At 42.3% G+C, this 18,277-nt stretch overlaps 1 protein-coding gene across 6 annotated transcripts in view; it reads left to right on the plus strand.

Annotated features, from left to right (window-relative positions):
- Positions 1 to 18,277, plus strand: part of CACNA1C (calcium voltage-gated channel subunit alpha1 C) — a 454,995-nt gene that overhangs the window by 359,989 nt on the left and 76,729 nt on the right. For all 6 annotated transcript variants that reach the window (XM_041398795.1, XM_041398796.1, XM_041398797.1 and 3 more), the window contains 7 exons: positions 1,732 to 1,846; positions 2,880 to 3,000; positions 3,128 to 3,197; positions 8,781 to 8,913; positions 10,532 to 10,661; positions 14,044 to 14,103; positions 17,503 to 17,609. In XM_041398795.1, the coding sequence (XP_041254729.1) occupies positions 1,732 to 1,846; positions 2,880 to 3,000; positions 3,128 to 3,197; positions 8,781 to 8,913; positions 10,532 to 10,661; positions 14,044 to 14,103; positions 17,503 to 17,609 (736 nt within the window). The remainder of the gene's footprint in view (positions 1 to 1,731; positions 1,847 to 2,879; positions 3,001 to 3,127; positions 3,198 to 8,780; positions 8,914 to 10,531; positions 10,662 to 14,043; positions 14,104 to 17,502; positions 17,610 to 18,277) is intronic.

Consider the following 18,277-nt stretch of genomic DNA (forward strand, 5'->3'; position numbering starts at 1 on the left):
AATTTCATGCCTCAGGTTTTTTGCCTTTTCCCTAGGTCTGAATTTTAGCATTACACTGCCAAAAGTTTAAAAAGTTCATTTTGTTTTAGCTGGTGCTAAGGCATATAAACAGTCGTAAGAGCCAGCTAAATGCCAGTTCCACATGCTAGCTTTTATTTAGTACCTTTACAAGTTTAGTTGTTTTATTTTTCATTCTCCTTCATTTTCTCATAGGTTTTTCTTTCCTGCCATCTCCACAAACTAATCTCTAGGTGTTCCTACTTTACTTCCTGCATTTTTTTACTTTAATGACTTTTTTAGTAATATATTCCATGTGCTTCCATCCAAGCCTTATGTGGAATAAAAATATGTATAATCTGCAATATGCTATATACAAATGCTGTAGTAGGAGTAGCATATGTTTGACATAATTGATTTATGTGAGATCATGTATTAATTCATGTATAAACTAACAGGACCTGTGTTCCATTTCAGTCCCGGCAATCTGTGTGTTCTTCAAACAGAAAATGTTGTGCTCTGTTATCTTCCAGCCTGTGCTGGTCTTGAATAACTTCAGCTCTGTCTGGCTTTAAGGTGAAGTGAGGGCACTGTACTCACCCCAGGAGGCACAAAGCACATTGCAGGATTGTGCTGTGTCTCTTCATAGGAATTTGCATATAACATAGAGCTGCCATTCTGTTACCTATCTCAGTTTCCTCCAAATTTGTCCATGTTTAGTTTCTGCTTCCCTAATAAATGGCCCTCCTGTGTCAGAGGTGACATTTCCTTTTATCCTGATGCTTCTATAAAGCCACCTTATAGACTCAGCCCAGCTCTTCTGGTCTGTGCCCATAATTCAGATCTCTCAAACCCTGTTATTTGACATTTTGGTTGACCTGCATGCCCTCACTTCAAAGTGAGGTGGTGCAATTCCACTTATCTGAAGGTCAAGGTAGGCAATCTGGCTGACAGTTTAAAAAAAAAGCTACAACTTGGATCTCCTTGTGAAAATGTGAGCCAACTCTACAATGCTGCCTGACTTTGGAGCCTTTAGACCTTGGAGCCCAGGGGAGGGGGGGATGTCTGTATTTCCAGACATCAAACCCTTGAACCAGGGTTTGCTTAAAAGTTATCACAGTATAATAAGATCTACTCTCAAGAAATGTATAAAACAACCTTCTGGTCAGATTTGTAACACAAGATCAGAACACTGACTGGTAAGACAAGAAAACAGCTGTGATTCATTGCCCTTCAGCTACATGGGCATGACTGACCATGCATGGACTCTTTGCTAGGAGATGGCAGAGTTGTCAGCTCAACTCTTCACTGTCCAGACTAAATTAACCCCAGAAATGCTCACCACAATACTATGCTTGCTGTCCATAAAATCCACTCGTGCAACCTAAACTGTCAAAAGATGCCAAGCATTCCATACTCCTCTTATGTTCAGTGGGATCCTCTGCACAAAGGGACACACTCTTGGGAAACTGGAAACTAAAATGTAAATCTGTAAATCTGCTGTTTTACATCAGCCATTCTGTTGTGAAATTTTGAAAACCCACGAAGTGTGTTATCTGTGTGGAAGGAAGGTGTAGGTTTGTGCATGATGGATATGCAGTTGTGTGAAAAGGAAGTTTGGAAAATCCAAGAGATCTGATGACAGGTTGCTAAAAATTTTCAATTAAGGAACCTTTGGTATAATCTTTTTCTGCAGTTTTCAAAGCCTGTTTTCTTTAAGTAGCACACAAACAGATATCCTGCTGAATGTATTTTTGGCCATTGCTGTGGACAACCTTGCTGATGCTGAGAGTTTAACATCTGCACAGAAAGAGGAGGAAGAGGAAAAAGAAAGGAAAAAGCTAGCTAGGTAAATCCATTTGCATACACCTGTCTGCACACGTTCCTGTAATTACACACAGCATGGATATATATGAATATGATGCCTATACATACATTTGTGTATATGCAATATATATAATTTCTATATCTGTATAGATTATTTGTGTGATTAATGTAATTATATTTGGAGTTATGCATATATAAATTTTTATGTAAAGGAACTCCAACAAGAAAGTGTGAGCTAGGAGTCCCCCCCCCCAGTTGCAGTGGTGTGAGTAGGGGAAAGGAAGTCTGGGTTACTGATGAGCTTTCAGAGCATCAGCACAGAATGAGTGTGAAATGGTGTCAATCCCATTTGAATCTCCCTACTATCTTCTGATTGCTTTGGGCCACGAGGCGTATTTTCTGCCATTCCCACGATGAGATTTAGCAGCTTCTTTTTCTTTTGATGCCACATGCTGTTCTTCCCTTGCCAGTTCTTTTCGTGTTTCTGCAGACACTTAAGGGGCACAAGCTGGATGAGGAGCTTCTCTGTCATTCCCAGCTGCCAACAGCAGGGAAGCCTCTCCTTACTGGTTATTCCTGTTCACTGTCTTCCAGGCTGCTTGGAGGGGATCTCCTGTGCAGCCCTTTCTGCTTCATCCTGCATGCAGCTCAGCAGATTTCCCTCACTCTAGGGGTGCAGTGAGGGGCAAAACTTTTGTAGACAATCCAGTTGGGAGCTCACAAGATATGGGTTGAAAATGGCCTATGACTTTGGGTGAACAAAGGGATCTCAGCTGACAGAACCGAAAATATGCATTTTCACAACATACACACAAACACATGCCAACAAGAAAGCTACAAAATAAGGGACACTATATATAAAAATAGATCAGAGCCTCTGCCTCTGCCTGCAGATGAGGACAAGGTGGAGCCACTGTTATGGAAGCTGAACTCAGAATGGAGATACCAGCCAGCTGATTGTTCTCATGGTGTGTGCTGTACTACATGAAGTTCCTGAAAGGGAAGCAGCTTTCCACCTTTGTAACTCTTTGTTTTTTATCTTGTAAAATTGCTAGAACTGCTAGTCCCGAAAAGAAACAGGAGATGGAAAAAACAGCTGTGGAGGAAGAGACAAAGGAGGAGAAAATTGAGCTGAAATCGATCACTGCTGATGGAGAGTCCCCACCTGCTACCAAGGTAAGGTCTGCTGGCAGCCAGCACTCTCTGTGCAGAGATGGCATGAACAGCTTGGGTTTCTAAGGGAATGAAAACTGTCTGCCTTGTCTGATAAAGGCTTTGATGCTTCTCCTTCCATTTCTCTCAGATCAACGTGGATGATTATCAGCCCAATGAAAATGAAGAAAAGAGCCCTTATCCCACAACAGAAGCACCAGGTACACATCTCCTTCCTTGTATCACTCACTCAACAAAGCTCCAGGTGCTAATGCACACAAAGCCAAATTGTGGCAGCAGCTCTGCTGGAAATGCTTTCATGATGGGACAGGATGGTGTTCTTGCATGTGTTTGCACAGGTGTGCACTTGGCCCTTTGAAGTCCCTATACTGATCAGTCTGATTTGATTTGGTTCCCTTTAAAGCTCTTTATTGCAAAATACAGAGCTTTACAGAGAATCAAATCATATAAAAACCTGTTTGAAAATGTATATATGACACTGTTTTCAGTGTGCTTTATCAGTACTCAGTGGTCAGGGGAGTCTCACAACAGAAAGTCATGAAAGGAAAAGTGCTGAATGCCTTTTTTTGCACTGTTTTCTAATTAGAAAGGACAGTGTGACACAGCATAACTCTAAAGGCATAAGATCTCAGCCTAGAGGTGCAAGAAACAAGCTGTAGCATTAGTTAGGCTGGTTTTCAAGCCAGGTGGGCCTAATTAACTTCATTCTCATATACTTGAAAGATTGGTTGAAGAAATCTCAGAACTTGAAGAAGTGTTCAAGAGACCCCAAATGGGGGGAGGGATTGGAGCTAGTCAGTTCAACTTCCATTCTTGGAAAAGTGCTGGAACAAAGGATTAAACTATATGACCACAAGATAAGGAGATGATCAGCAGCCAACACAGATTTGCCAAGAGCAAATCACATCAAACCACCCTTATTCTCTTCTGAAAGGGGCTGAAAACACTTGTAGACGGGAGAAAATAACTAGATGTCATATTCTTTAACTTTGCTAAGGCTTCTAACCAGTTCTCATAAGCTGACAAGGAAAATATGGTCTAGATGATGGTGAAAGAAATGATCAGACCCTTTATGGGGAGGGCAGTGATAGCCCAAGTGAGTTTGTACAACCCAAAAGCCTGTCTGGAGTTCAGCTCAGTTCATTGTTAATGACCTGAATGATGGAAGAGGCAATATGCTTATTGCATTTGTAGATGACATGAAGCTAGGAAGGACAAGAAGCATGCTGGAGGGCAGCATTAGAATTCAAAGAGCTTCTGAGGTCCTGGATAAATGGTCTAAATAAAATTGAAAGTGCCAGGCTCTACGCATAGACAGGAATAAACAATTCACAAATAAAGGATATTAGGTGACAGCTAGTTAGGTAACAGTCCTTGAGAAAAGGATCTGAATCTTATGACCAAAGCTCAACAGATGTCAGCAACAGTTTGCTGTCTTTGAAATGCAAGTAGTGAGATTTATAACACAGAGAAAGAAAGAGCCTTTTGTCCAGTTATAGGTTTGTTTTCACTGGTCAATGGAAGCTAATCAGAGCAAAGCAATTGTTTTATTGTGCTCACCATTGACAAGATCTCTGGAATCTGGAATATCATGTCTCTTTTTGGGTGTTCTGGTTAAGAGAAGTGAGGCTGAATTAGAAGGAATATAGAAGAGAATGGTGAAAACAATGCTAGTAGGTAGCAAGAACTAAGATTGGATAAAATTTGCTCATTTGACTTAGGAAAAGCAGGGGAAACATCTTCAAATTCATAAAAAACTTCTAAAGATAGGAGGAGAATTATGTCCATTATGAAGCAACAGATTTAATAGGATTCACAGCAGAGAGAATTTTCTAATGGTGAGTCTGTAAAAGTTCACAGAGATGGTTGTGGAAGCCCAGCACCACTGAATGTTGTTAAGGACAGGTCAGAAAAATGTCTCCCAGAAAAGGCTTAGATGTAATAATTAATTGAACCTGGCTTGGCAGAGGCATGAACCAGAGGGCGTTTTGTGATCCTTCCCTGCTCTCCTCTTCTGTGTTTCTGTGATTATGTAACAGGCTATAATAGGCTATAGAACACTTTCTCTTCTATTCCATGATTCCTAATAAATAAATGTCTGATAATAAGTTGATTTGATAGGGTAAAAAAGAACACAAGAGTTCATTTTGAGTAAATGGACAAGAGCTTCAGACAAGCAAAATGGAAAGCTGTTCATTGCATTTGATATTCAGAACAAGAAGTCCTCACATATGCTGTACTTGTATTCTTCCATATTTATAGCAAATTTATCAGGAGTAGACTGTGGTTCTAACTTTGTGCAATACTATTTTAACACTGCCTGAGGCAGGTCACTCTGGATTTCATCTTTCCATCACCTCTGTAGGCCCAGGCACTTATTTGACACATCCCTAGCTGCTACAGGGTTTGTGGGAGTCTTTAGTAAGAAGTACAAATTAAAATAGCTTGATACAGTTTTGTTTCTGATTCTCAGCTGGTTTGGATTTGCAGAAAATTACATTTTTTTTCAAGTGAAATAAGTCATCTGAATGTCAATTTTAAGTCTACTGCTAATAGAATTGGGATTTATTTACTTTCTCTAGACAGCTTAGAAAGAGTAGCTTATGAATGAAAAATAGAGCAAAACACCACATCTACTTTTTTGGGTTTTTTTGCCATGCATAGAATTAGAGTGCAGAAAATCAAGTGAAAACACTTTTAATGCCTGCCTCAGGGTGCCAATCCCTGTCTTAACATACCTTTCGACACAACTAAAAATCTAAAACGGATTATCAGGTCTTCTCCTGTCTCCTATTAGAAATGCAAAGGGACACCATCTTGCTCACTTGCCATTGTATGGCCTCAATGCCATTTCTAACCAGGCCTGTTCCCTGAATTATTTATCACTTCTTTGTGAAGACTGAAGATTCAGTGTTCAGAAACCATTTGAACTGTTCACTTCATTTGTTTTTCCTAACAACATAGGTCCTTTCCTAACCTACCTTGCTCATTCTCTGATTTGTTTCTGGTCCTTAAACCAGTTTTCTCAATAGCCTCTCCTGACTCTGCTTGCTGCACATTGCTGCTCCTCAGCCCCAGAATGGGTGCAACTCCTCAGGTCACCTGGTCTCTTTTTTGGAGACTAGTTCTCCCAGAGATTTGTGTACACTAGAAGGATTATTATGATGATATGTTTATTGCAGGAAGACAGGGAGCTAGCCTTGCAGTCTAGTACAGAAATAGACAAAGAATTCGGAACGTCAGATGAAGGTAAAAGCTTGGGATGATTCATGGGAGCTTGAAGCAAAATAATGTCCTTATACGAGAGTTCTGGTCTTTGTACAGTAAAAAAAAAAAACTCCACATCATCGAATTTCTCACTGATGCTGCACTGTAGCCTGTTTGTTCTTGTCTCCACAGCCAAAGAACATTTGCTTCTACAAATGTGAGCAGCTGTGCTGCTTCTATATGGAGGTAGATAGCATGGGCAGTGACCTGGGATGAGGCATAATCACATTATTCTTTGTGAATTTGGCCCTCAACGTTTCCTTTCTTCTGTGCCCTAGCCTCCAAGTGAAAAGTAGAACATTGCTCTTTATCTATGGCTGAGGAACTGAATGTGTTTTTCAATCTGAAAGTATTTGGTTCCCAGAGTCATTAATCTATATTTCTTGCTGTATGGCAGCCACGAGAAAAAGAGGAGAGGAACAATGTTCTTTATGGTCTTCATGGGGCTGATCCTTCTGCTGAGGGTCTATTTTCCACAGGCAATGCTCCATGCCCATTTAAAAGTGTATTTTAAGCATTCCTCTGAGTAATAAAATAAGAATGATCTCACATTGAAGGCACAGAGCAGGGACCCAGAATACTCTTCTTAAGTATGAGTTTCAAATATCCCACATGATCCCAGGCATTGGTTTTCTGGCCTGTTCAAGAAGAATTTGCTTACCTCACTCTTTGTCAGCCTCCTCTGAAACCTGTAGATAAAAGGTACACGTGCAAAGTATGGTTATATTACATAAACCTGCACATTAACCTTAACACCTATTTTACAAGTCCTCTGTAAAAAAGTACTTCTGAAAGATGCTTCTTTAACTAATAAAGCCTGTAGAAAGAGTATTATGAAGTATATTACACATAAAATGGAGCTGTTAAAAAATAGACTGACTTAAAAAGCACAAACTCTATGTACCAGCTCAAACATTTATGCAAAGATCTATCAAGCAAATTTGAGCTGAACTCTTGGAACTGGAAGTATAAAGAAAGAATCCTATTTACATGTAATAATGGCATGCCTTCAAAAAGGGCACTTTTCTCCTCTCTCTGATATCTAGATCAGGATCTGTGCTGATTCATCTGTTCTTTCTGATGTGTCCTGTAACCAGATCAAGTACAGTATCTCACCCTAAAGGAACACCATTCCTGGAGCTTATCTCCCTTTATGGACTCAAGATGAACCTTTTAATTAGAGTATGCTCCTTTGCAGTGCCTGGAAGATGAATCAGTTGTATCTAACATGTCAGGCTCCTTTCTTAAAGATTTTTTTTCCTGTCTTGCTGATTAAGTGAGAGGATTGAGATCTTTAAAACAGCAAAATCCTATCATGTTATTTACAAAACAACATCTGCCTTCAGCAGGTAGAAGAAATCCTCAAAGGCAAAAGCTTCTCTTTCAGGTACCACTTAGCCTTCATCTCTGCATTTTCTATCTTGATGGTGCTCACTGATCTGCCTGGAGATGACAGAGATTCAAGAGTCTCAGCCTCATTCCCATCTTTCTGGCCTTCTCCCCCACTAAATTATAAAAGGGGACAATTTTAAGAATTTCTGATCAGTGTAAGTCAATGTGCATGTGCTCACTGTTTGCTCTGGGGCATACATGTGCTCATCCAGACACAGCTCCAGATGCAGCAGCAGCTCCATGGAGATGCTCACAAATAGAAGAAAAACAATCGTGATAAACTGAAGGAATGGCCAAAAGAAAAAAATATGCCCTTCAGTAAGGATGAGGTCTAAGTGCCACTTTTGGGAATAGTCAGCAGCAGAAATGCAGAGAGGGGAGTGACAGGCCAGATTGCTGCTCTGTGGTAAATAATCTGTGCTTTGTGCATATCTGACACTGATGGCAAATTAATGCCCAAGTATAATGAAAAGTCTCCATGAAGGACATCTAACAGGAAGATAATATCACAAGATATAAGAAGTAATCTAGCTTTCATCTGAAGCAGTAAAACCTCAACTGCAGGTTAATCCTGCAGACAATCTGGAAGCAAGTAGCAATAGTGATCAGAGACCTGGGGAACACAGCACCTCAGGAAAGGCTGCTGCTGTTTTGCTTTAGGAGCCAGATATTCTCCCAGAGGCACAACAGTGGTCCTCCAGCAAGCAAAAGCTTTCTGCAAGAGGAAGGCAAGTTTTAATTTTCTGTGTCCATGGAAAATAAGGAAACAAATAATGGATCTAGACCTCAGCAAGGAAGATTCAAATGAGCCATTAGAAGACAAACCTTAGAAAACAAACCTTCTGTTTGTTTTTTGCAGAAGGAACTGTGAGGCATCTGAGGAGAGTGTTGTGAGAATGTTGTAGGTTTACCAGCACTAATGGTTTTACAGAGAGACGAGACCAATGTCTGCCAGGGTGAGCGCTGGGTAAAGGGCACCGCCTCAAAGGAAGGAAGGGCAAGGAAACTCAAGGCTTCAGCATCCTATTTTAATGGTTTTTAGCTCTAGTTATGACAGAGACAAATGCCTCAGCACTTTGGAATGGGTTGTGCTTTGCAATAAAAGACAAAAATTCTTCTTGCAGCAGAGGAAGATGAGGAAGAACCGGAGATGCCAGTCGGCCCTCGACCTCGCCCGATGTCTGAGCTGCACCTCAAGGAAAAGGCTGTGCCCATGCCTGATGCCAGTGCTTTTTTCATCTTCAGTCCTAGCAACAGGTACTTAACAGATTGGTTAGCCAGGAGAAGGAGGTGAAGAGCTGGTACCCCTTTCATATTGGGCCCCAAAAGTTATGAGGTTCAGAGCTTCCTCTCAGCAGTTCACACCTGAGGCGTCCTTTGACCCACCTCTCCTTTAAGGCATGAAATCCTATGAAACCACATCTGTGGGCAGTGAAAATATAAAATGGGAGTTCATTGCACATGCAAGGCTGATTGAAGACACAAATCATGAAAGCTTCAGAAATAAGGGACACAGAGGCGAGTCAGTAATTGGAATTTCCTGACACACTCAGGTCCAAACTGCAGGAGAGCCATCATGCAATCAATCAAGTGTGAGGTAGCAGTTTCCTGTCCTAAGGGCTGCCCAAAATCCACTCCCAGCAGGGAGTTCATGTGTCTCTGCTCATTGCTGCACATCAAGAACGAAGGAAGAAATGAGAGGGGAAGGAGAGTCCATAGCTCTGAGAGGAGCCTAGGGAGCACAGTTCTCTCACACTTCACCCATGGGCTCCTGCAATGCAGCCTCATGTTGTCACACCTGCTATTCCAAAAGAGATGTGCAGGACCTGTGGGTGGAGGGCTGTTAGGACAGGTGAGTTTGTCTTTGCAAGGGTACAGCAGTGAGCTCACTGCCCAATGGTCTGTGGAGCACCACGTATTCCAGTGTCCCTCCTAAGGACTCAGCCTTCAAACACAGCCCCAGAGGAAGGCAGGGCTGTTCCTGCACCACTGAATCCAGAGCCATTTTTGTCCCAGCAGAGCTTGTGCCACTCCTCCTTGGGTATGTGTAACAGGGAGGGACTGAGGATGACTGGGGCTCATGGACTGTAATGCTAGCTTTGCCACCCACACCCTGTCATTTGTAGAACTAAATTAACCCCTGCAGTCATCTGTAAAATTGCTGTAATAGGGACTTGGAGCCCTAACAGCCAAGAGCAGAGCTAAATAAATTAATGAAGTGCCTGTAGAATTATGCACACAGCTATTATGGGGTTTAACTCCTCACATCCTGCTACCAACATATGGAAAGTGGTGTCATGGTCTCCAGTAAGCAAGTTTGATGGGAGACTGCTCCTTCTTTACCTTCTAGTTTCCCACTAAAGCACCAAGTGGGCCTATGTTTAGCATACAACCTGCATGGCATGATGTCTCTCAGAAGTCATTTGCTGCCCTGTATCCATCTGGCCAGGCCTGTACTCTGTTAGCAAGGTAGATCCCTCCCAGCTCCTGTTAAGTGATGCTTCAGTCCCAGCTCAGAAAGACAGTGGCTCCCTAAAGCCTGTTTCTGCTGCTTTCCTCCTGAATGAATCAGGAATGGTTCCATAAATGAAAGCAAGGGATATAATCTGGGCTGGCAGGTCTCAGACCACATGGAAATCACAAAAAGCTCTGTCAGGAGGGAGGGATTGTTCTCCATTCAAACACATGGAGTGTGAGTCCTGTGTGGAGAGCCAGCATTGCCCTGCACACGCTGTCCCTGTGCTGGGGAAGAGGGAAGATGCTCTGCAGGGCAATCCTCCAGTCCTGCTGGCAGAGGAGGAGGGGGGAAATGTTTCCCAGGTCTTGCTATTCTTTGAGAGATAAAGTTGTGCCTCTCCTCTCCTCTCTCTTGCAGGTTTCGTGTCCACTGCCATCGAATCGTTAATGATAACATTTTCACCAACCTGATCCTATTTTTCATCTTGCTCAGCAGCATCTCACTGGCAGCTGAGGACCCCGTGCGACACCTCTCCTTTAGGAACCAAGTATGCTGCACATCCTCCTTCCCTCACTGGCTACTGCAAGTGTGGTACAAGCAGATCATGATTTGAAAGGCAGAAGAGGCTGCATCAGAGGCTTGGGAGTGCCTGCCTTCCATGATTTCTGCCTTTTGAAGGCTGTGTGTGAAATCATTAGGTTTTGCAGGAAACATGAGTCAGTGCAGAATCTGGTCTCTAGTTCACTTTAGAAGAGTGTGTAGAGAAAGGAAGAACAGGAGGCTGAAGCAAAATTATTGTTCCCTGGGATTAAAGCACTAGAAATGAGCTGTAAAAACACGGATTGGGGATACAAATAATTCAATTTTGAGGGATTTGCAGGTTCCCTTTGGAACCTGAAAATTTGTTCTGCTGCCACATGCTGTCTTCTAAACTAAAAAGCCTAGGGCCTGATTTTCATTTTATTCACACTGGTGTAAATCAGGAGTAACATTCTTGAGTGTGATGCTGTCACTCTGGGGGAAATTGATGTCATCATGGTTAGAATCAGACTTTTTGAATGCAAGCCGCAAAGCTATCATTAAATTTGAGATAACCCTCAAAAAATATGCTGTGCTCCTCTCCTTACCTGCCTGGGGAGAGAAGAGGAAAGCATTCAGCACAGGGATACATTCTCACCCTCCTTCCTGACCATTCTTATTTGCCTTTTGAAATGTTCAGTGCTCCTTTAATTTTGCCAGTGCTTGTTTCCATTAGTCACGGGTCATTGCAGAAGTGAGGAGTCAGCAGACATACGCAAGGCCTTTGATTTCTGGTGTCTGCAGTGGCATTTTGGTGCCTCGATGCCTGAGGAGTTTGCTAGGATTGGAGAGTGGGATGGTTTTTTCTTGTTTAATAATACAACCTTAATTTAATGCTCCCTGAAATATCCTGGCCTGAGCATGCATTTGAACACATATGTGCATGCAGAGAAGGTGTTAATGGAAGTCTATTCCTGAGCATATCTCAGAGTGGCTTTGCATTTTGTCCTGAAGGAGGATGCTAAATAATCCAACCTGTGCCACCAATTACCCACTTGTGCACAAATGAGGGTGCACACCATGTAGGGATAACTGAATGCCAATATATATTAGTGCTGCAGCATGTCAGCTGGCAGATGGGCTCCTGACATGCCACAGAAACTGTCACAGAGTCTGTAGCAGAGAGATTTAAATGAGATGGGAAAAAAGAGTCAGAGCTGGTTGTCCTGGATTAAAGAGCTGAAGGTTTGCAGCAAAGCATTGTTTTGTGTATGTGAAGCCACTGGTGTTGCATGAAAATGTGTGTTTAACTTTTGCAGGTACAGATGTTTAAAATGTATCATACAAGGGCTCACTGACAAGATGTTTGGGCTGCAAATGTGGCATCAGCATCATCTGTGCTCCAGGACCTGTGCAGGCTGGGGATGCTGCTGGCACAGACCATCCCAGAGCAGGAAGACAGGGACAGAGAGTCCAGGAAGAGCTAATGGAAAGGCTTGGGTCTGCTCTTTCCTGGGGCAGGCTGTGTCCTTTTGTGTCACACAGGGCTCAGGCAGAGAGCACTTGGAAGTGCCAGCCCAGTCTGACCAAACAGCCCTCGAAGCCCAAGCAGGTGCTAAGACTCTGCTCACCATGTTCTCCTGATAGCACCTTGGCAAGGTGCTCATCCATTTTAATTTGTTCTAGAGCAAGTTCATCTTTAGATAATAACAAATATGCCAGCTGATAAATGGGACTGGCTGCACCTTTGGGGTCACATTCACCAGTGTGTTCTAGATCCTTTGCAGACCCCTGGTGAGGTAAAGCAGCAACAGGTAGAGCTTAATCATTCACTTTAATCAAGTTTGCAGCTTCTTTATGTTGGTGGAGCCATGCAAAGCACCCATGAATCTGGACCATTGATTATAAAATTATTCCATTGATAAAATAATTAGATGTCAGGACTTACAAAGCAGCAAGGCAAAAGGATGTTTCCAGTTGTAATCTATGTAAATTAATATAGGTTAAAATCAAGGTCTGTCCCTTTGAAGTGGCCCTTTCTTAATTCTCTAAGCTGCAAAAATTGATAGAGCCTTGAGAAGAATTTGGGATTTAAAACTGAGCAGTGACCTGAAGAATTTTGAGTTATATAGTAGCAGTAAGTGATACATTCCCCCATTTGACATGCAGTGTCTGCAACTCAGTCCAGATTTGGATTGTGCTTAAATAGTGCAATGTGAAGTAACCCTGGAATTTGCAGTAGCTGCCCCTCTGCATAGCAAGCTGTAAGAATTTAGCCACCTATAAATCTGAGTGAAGATACAGGCACTGAGACACAATAAACCCCTGTGGGGTGGCAGCAGGGAGTTTCCTGGTTTATGTTTATTAGTGTTTTAGTAGCAAACGTCTAAATTTCACAAATTATCAGTTTTCTGCAGCTTCCATATATTGGCCTTCTGGTTTAAGACGTGATTATGGTAAAACCACAGTAAACCATGGGCATGATACTTCTGATATTCAACACTGGTAGTGTAAATAGCACTAAAGTGGATTGGGATGTTAAAATATATTGGAAACAAAGAGAGTTCAATCCTGGTCCCATAAATCAGTGAGAAAGTTCCCATTTACTGTGGGATGCCAACATATTGGCAGTGAGGGACATTCCTGTCCTTGATGCTGCTACTTTGAAAGCCCCTTTGCACTTCTGGACTTCTCACTGCCTCCTGTGACCCCACTTTTTGTGGTCTGTGTGCATGTCAGGGGTTTCTCCATCACCAGGCCTAGGTTCCTGGGAATGATGAGCATTTGAGCTGGCTGGTTATTCAGGATGCAAAGAGAAAGATGCAAGATGTAAGTTAGGCACCTTTAGCAAATGACCAAATTATGGTTGCAATACAAGGGCTGGGATTCTGTTCAATTGGCAGAGTCTTTGTTATTCATCCTAATCCAGAGCAATTCAGGACAGATAAAAGAAATAGCTAGAGTATGATTTTGCAGTTTGCTTTCCTTCCTTTGAGAGAGGCACAGGACAAGACTGAATGGAAGTTAATAAGAAGGAGTCTGTCATGCTTCCACTGAGAGACCAGGCATTCTTTGTATTCTCAGTTTGGAATGCTATTTGGGAAAACCCTTGAATGTTCTTTATGAGATTATTAAAAAAAAAAAATCCTACAGCAACCAAAAAGTTATTTTGCCTCTATAGTGCTCATGGGATTGTAACTCAGGAAAGATTTCATGTAATGTGCTTCTTGTCCTCTGTGCCAGGACCTTCACTGCATTCAACAGGACGTTGTTCCAAAACCATTCCCTATAGAGCTGTCCTCATTCCCTTGTGAAAAGAACTCGTGTATTTGATTTTAACTGTGATTTCCCACTCAAGTGATCAGTCACTGACCTACCCTCCCCACTCCTATCCCCTTTTGTTTTTACAGATTCTCTTTTATTTTGATATAGTTTTTACTGTCATTTTCACCATTGAAATTGCTCTGAAGGTAAAGTGCCCATCTTCTCTACCATTACTTGTTCACAAGCTTTCTAGTTTCCTGCCAGTCTCTGTTGCTAACACACACGCCTGTTTGTTCCTGGGTCACGCTCAGTACCACTAACCCAACTGTGCTTATTTTTCAGATCCTAGGCAATGCAGACTATGTCTTCACTAGTATCTTTACATTAGAAATTATTCTTAAGGTAACCAATCTGAGAAATACACTTGTTTTCTTCTTTCTTTTCTCTTTCTTTCTCTTTCTCTCACTCTCTTTTTTTTCTTTTTTTTTTTAACCCCGTTATTATCTCTACACAAAGGGTTGTTTTTCTTTTCATTTGACGTTTCTGTAGTTGCTTAAAAAGTCTCATGGGAAATTTTGATATTCAAACTTGTAATTGAGGGCAAAATAATGCTTTTTAGGGGAATTGCAATGAAAGGGTGCAATGTTGGGAAATGTGAGAGGACAAAGAAAAAGGCTATCCCCTGATAAATTTGTCCCTCTACCCTGGCCAGTCTTTCCAAAACAGGATTTTTCTGCTCTGCAAGAAACTCTGAATGCACACACCTCTCATACAGGCTACACCCAAAAAGAAGGTCTCTATTCTGCAGAAACCAGCCCAAAGGGTGGCTGATGACTCCTGTGAGCACAGCGAAGTAGGAGGCAGGGAGCACGGTGCAAAACCTCACTTTTTAGGTGTAGAGAGAGAACCCAGAGTACAAATCCCTGAGACACCAAGGACAGTGGCTGCCAATGAAAATTACTGCATCAAAACACTGCTTCCCATTTCCCAGGAACGTGCTCTATACCAAGGGGAATGCACAGGAGAATGCTTTAGCTTGGAAGAAAATAAAAATAGGCTGCCTTGTTCTTAACACTAATTTTCCCAAATTGGCAGGCTAATAATTTAAATAACTGTAATTGAGCAAAGTTCTGGCTTTCTAAATGCTAGGTTCGCTTGGCAGCTGGGTTTTTTTTTCCTCAGCAAGCTTAGTCCTAAGTACTGGCAGGCAGTGCCTTGGAGTTGCTCACATTTTCAGCTCAAGACCCTAATAACAGTATCTATATGGAAGGCTGGCAAGTAGGGTGGCCCCTGCATATTTTTATAGAGAAACGTGCTTTTTATGATATGACTTGAAATTACCAAAGCCATAATGTTCTCCATGGAGATGTACACATTATGCCTGTGTGCAGTTTGCATCTGTGTTTACACAATAAATCTGAATGTGCACAGATCACATGGCAGATCCAAAAGGCCTGTCAAGAAAAGCAAAATATCCCAACAGCAAAGTTTAAAAATGAAATGATAGCTAAAGATTACCTGTTGGGACTCACAATTACTAATTCTGCTTGCTCTGAAGGAAGTGGTAACACTGCTAATGACTTCAGTGGAAGCAGAATTTAACCCAGCCTGGGCCTTCCTAAAGTTCTCCTGTTAACTTCAGTGATTTATGACAACATCCCTGGATATTCTCTGAGTTCAAGTGGAAGAATAGTGCAAGGACCATAAGTTTAAGTCACTAAGAGCTTGGTGTCTCAGTGCATGTTTCTCTGCTGCCTTCACTGAGCACATTGTTCTGCAAAACAGCAAAGTTAATGTGGGTGGTGAAAACAAAAGAATGAATGGCCATGGGATGTTCAATGCTGTAGAGAAACAAGCTTCATCTGCCCCCATGGTGCTTGTAAAAACACCTGCTTTCTGGTGGATGTTGGCAAGGTGGCTGCCAAGGATTTTTAACTGGCATCCTAAAAGGCTGTAACTTGTTTTATGCCCCAGGTGGGAGGCAGATGTAGATTATACACTCTCTGAGAGTCTCTTCTGAGATGACAAAATCCCTCAATAGGCTTGAGAGAGCCACAATTTGTACTGAATTTCAACTCAGCAGAGCTTCCCCTCCTGATTTCAATGGTGTCTTTCTTTCAAGATTGCCATACAAAATCTAACCAGTAAAGGGCATCTTTACCACCTTTGTTATGGCAAGAACCCCTCCTCCCTTCCCCAACTGAATGTGTCTACAAGTATAAATTCTAAGCCAAGACCAGAGTTTATACTTCCTCCCCCTCTTAATTTCTGTCTGATTGATAGTCAGTTCCCTGATGTCATGGATGTTTGGTGAAGAAAATAATCCAATACACCATGTGCCCTTCCAACTTGCTCTGAATAAAGTTGTCACAAGCTGGAAACTTCCAGCCAACACACCATCCTGAGCTACTGGTGGGAGCCAGAAAACTCCAGTTTGACTTTCCAGTTCACACTTCTCAGCTGGAATTCTGGCTACAGCTCAGTCTCATGGTGTCCAACTCAGATTACTTTAGACACCTAACTTAGATGAGATTCAGAGGACCAAACTTAGAAGCCTGTATTCCTGGATGGGAATGAGAATTCCTCATGAAGGAACACTAGCAGTTGTGGGGATGGGGTTTCTTCAAAGCAGCTACATTAGAGCACTCACCAAATCTAAGGTAGGTGGTACAAATACCCCCTCAGTTCACCCTCTTTAACTGTGCCAGGCTCATTTAGTCACATTGGGTAAGAGAACCCAGTGTACACTGTCACTCAATCCAGCTCTGGAGCTGTGACATCCCCCTCAAAGCTAGCAGGTTTTAATACCCCCACCACACCCAGGCAGGGCAGACCCTCCCTTGCAAAATATGTAACTATTTTCCCTCCCTCTGCCCAGTGACATTGATAAGGATTACCTCCACAAAGAAACTACCCTGTTTCAAGGAGTACAGCCTGGACTTTATAAGGAAAACTAAAGAGAAAGTGCAACTGCATCTAGAGTAAAAATTAATGAAGATGGATAGGAAAAGGGATGTGGGATTGAGCTGAACAGAAGGACCAAACTGAAGAGAGCAGTAATTCCTCCTGTTGTTTCAGTTCAGCTCTAAAGCATCTTATCCCTGAGGGATTCTGTTCTTCCTTCATGAAGGGAAGAGCAGTCAACTGTCCACTGCAGCTGGTCTAAGTACTGAAAAGCATTACAGAAGAGCCTGTTTTATTCTGTATTTTCTATTCAATTTTGCTAGAAAGGCCTTTATATAACACAAGTATCCTCTGTCACTGAAGAAAAAGGGAAAAACATATGATTGCAAAGACTAGTTTTTGCAAACAGTCATTCTGCTGCTTTGCTAATTCTAAATGTTATGTACTCAGTGCACTTAAAGTGCATATTTTCCTCACTTTCTTTAGTTAGGCCTCTCACAGTTATCTTGCTGTCTTTTTCACTCTCTTTCCTTTCCATTGGGGCTGAACTTCTCCTTTGGGGTCTGGGGGTAAATTGTCTGCCAACAATAGAACCACTGCCCCCTCCCCAGTTATCCACTCTGAGCACAGCCAGGTGGGTTTGGCTCCTGGGCAGCTGCTGATGGCAAAGTGTGTTTGTGTCTCCGTGTGCCTCCCTGCAGATGACTGCCTACGGGGCTTTCCTCCACAAGGGCTCCTTCTGCAGGAACTATTTCAACATCCTAGACCTGCTGGTGGTCAGCGTTTCTCTCATCTCCTTTGGGATCCAGTGAGTGAGCCATTTCCAGCTGGATAGTTTTGGAGGGGGGGTTGTAGGGCTGGGCTGGGAGGGTGGCTCAGGCTCATTGTTTTAACTGGGTAAGGTTTTCCTCATGAGCCTGTTGGGGTATTCATGAGGTGTTTTTCTCAGATGGTTCAAATTCATCCTCAAGAGAGGAGGTAGTAACTGGGAAATGCTACTCTGGTGACCTGGAAGGGGGAATCTTTCAGAAAGAGCAACAAAAATAAGAACAAAAATTAGGTGTATTGGGAATCATGACATTTAGCTTTATTCCAAGGCTTCCATTTCACTCTGTCAGTTCAGGACAGTTCAGTGACTTATGGTTCCCTCCTAGACTTTTCATAACCTCTTTGGAAAATGAGGTTGATAATGTTTTGAGTCTTACTCAATGGAAGGCCATCAAGCACATGAAGAGTTTTGTGAGACTTTTCAGAGTGGTAGTGGCTGTTCTGCCATGCTGTTTTCCTTAAGTTCATCTGTTAATTTACTTGGCAATTTATAGATTTATTCGACTATGTGTCAGGTAGGAAGTTCCCTAACCATCATAGGTTAGCAGCTCACACTAAGTCAAGTAGGATAATTTGTAGGGTCCATTGGGCTTTTAGTCACAGTCTTAAGAATGGCACAGTTCTTGTTTTGACCTGCTGTTTCTTTCT

This window comes from Onychostruthus taczanowskii, unplaced genomic scaffold (assembly GCF_017590055.1).
Source record: "Onychostruthus taczanowskii isolate IOZ18803 unplaced genomic scaffold, ASM1759005v1 scaffold15, whole genome shotgun sequence".
Classification (NCBI taxonomy): domain Eukaryota; kingdom Metazoa; phylum Chordata; class Aves; order Passeriformes; family Passeridae; genus Onychostruthus; species Onychostruthus taczanowskii.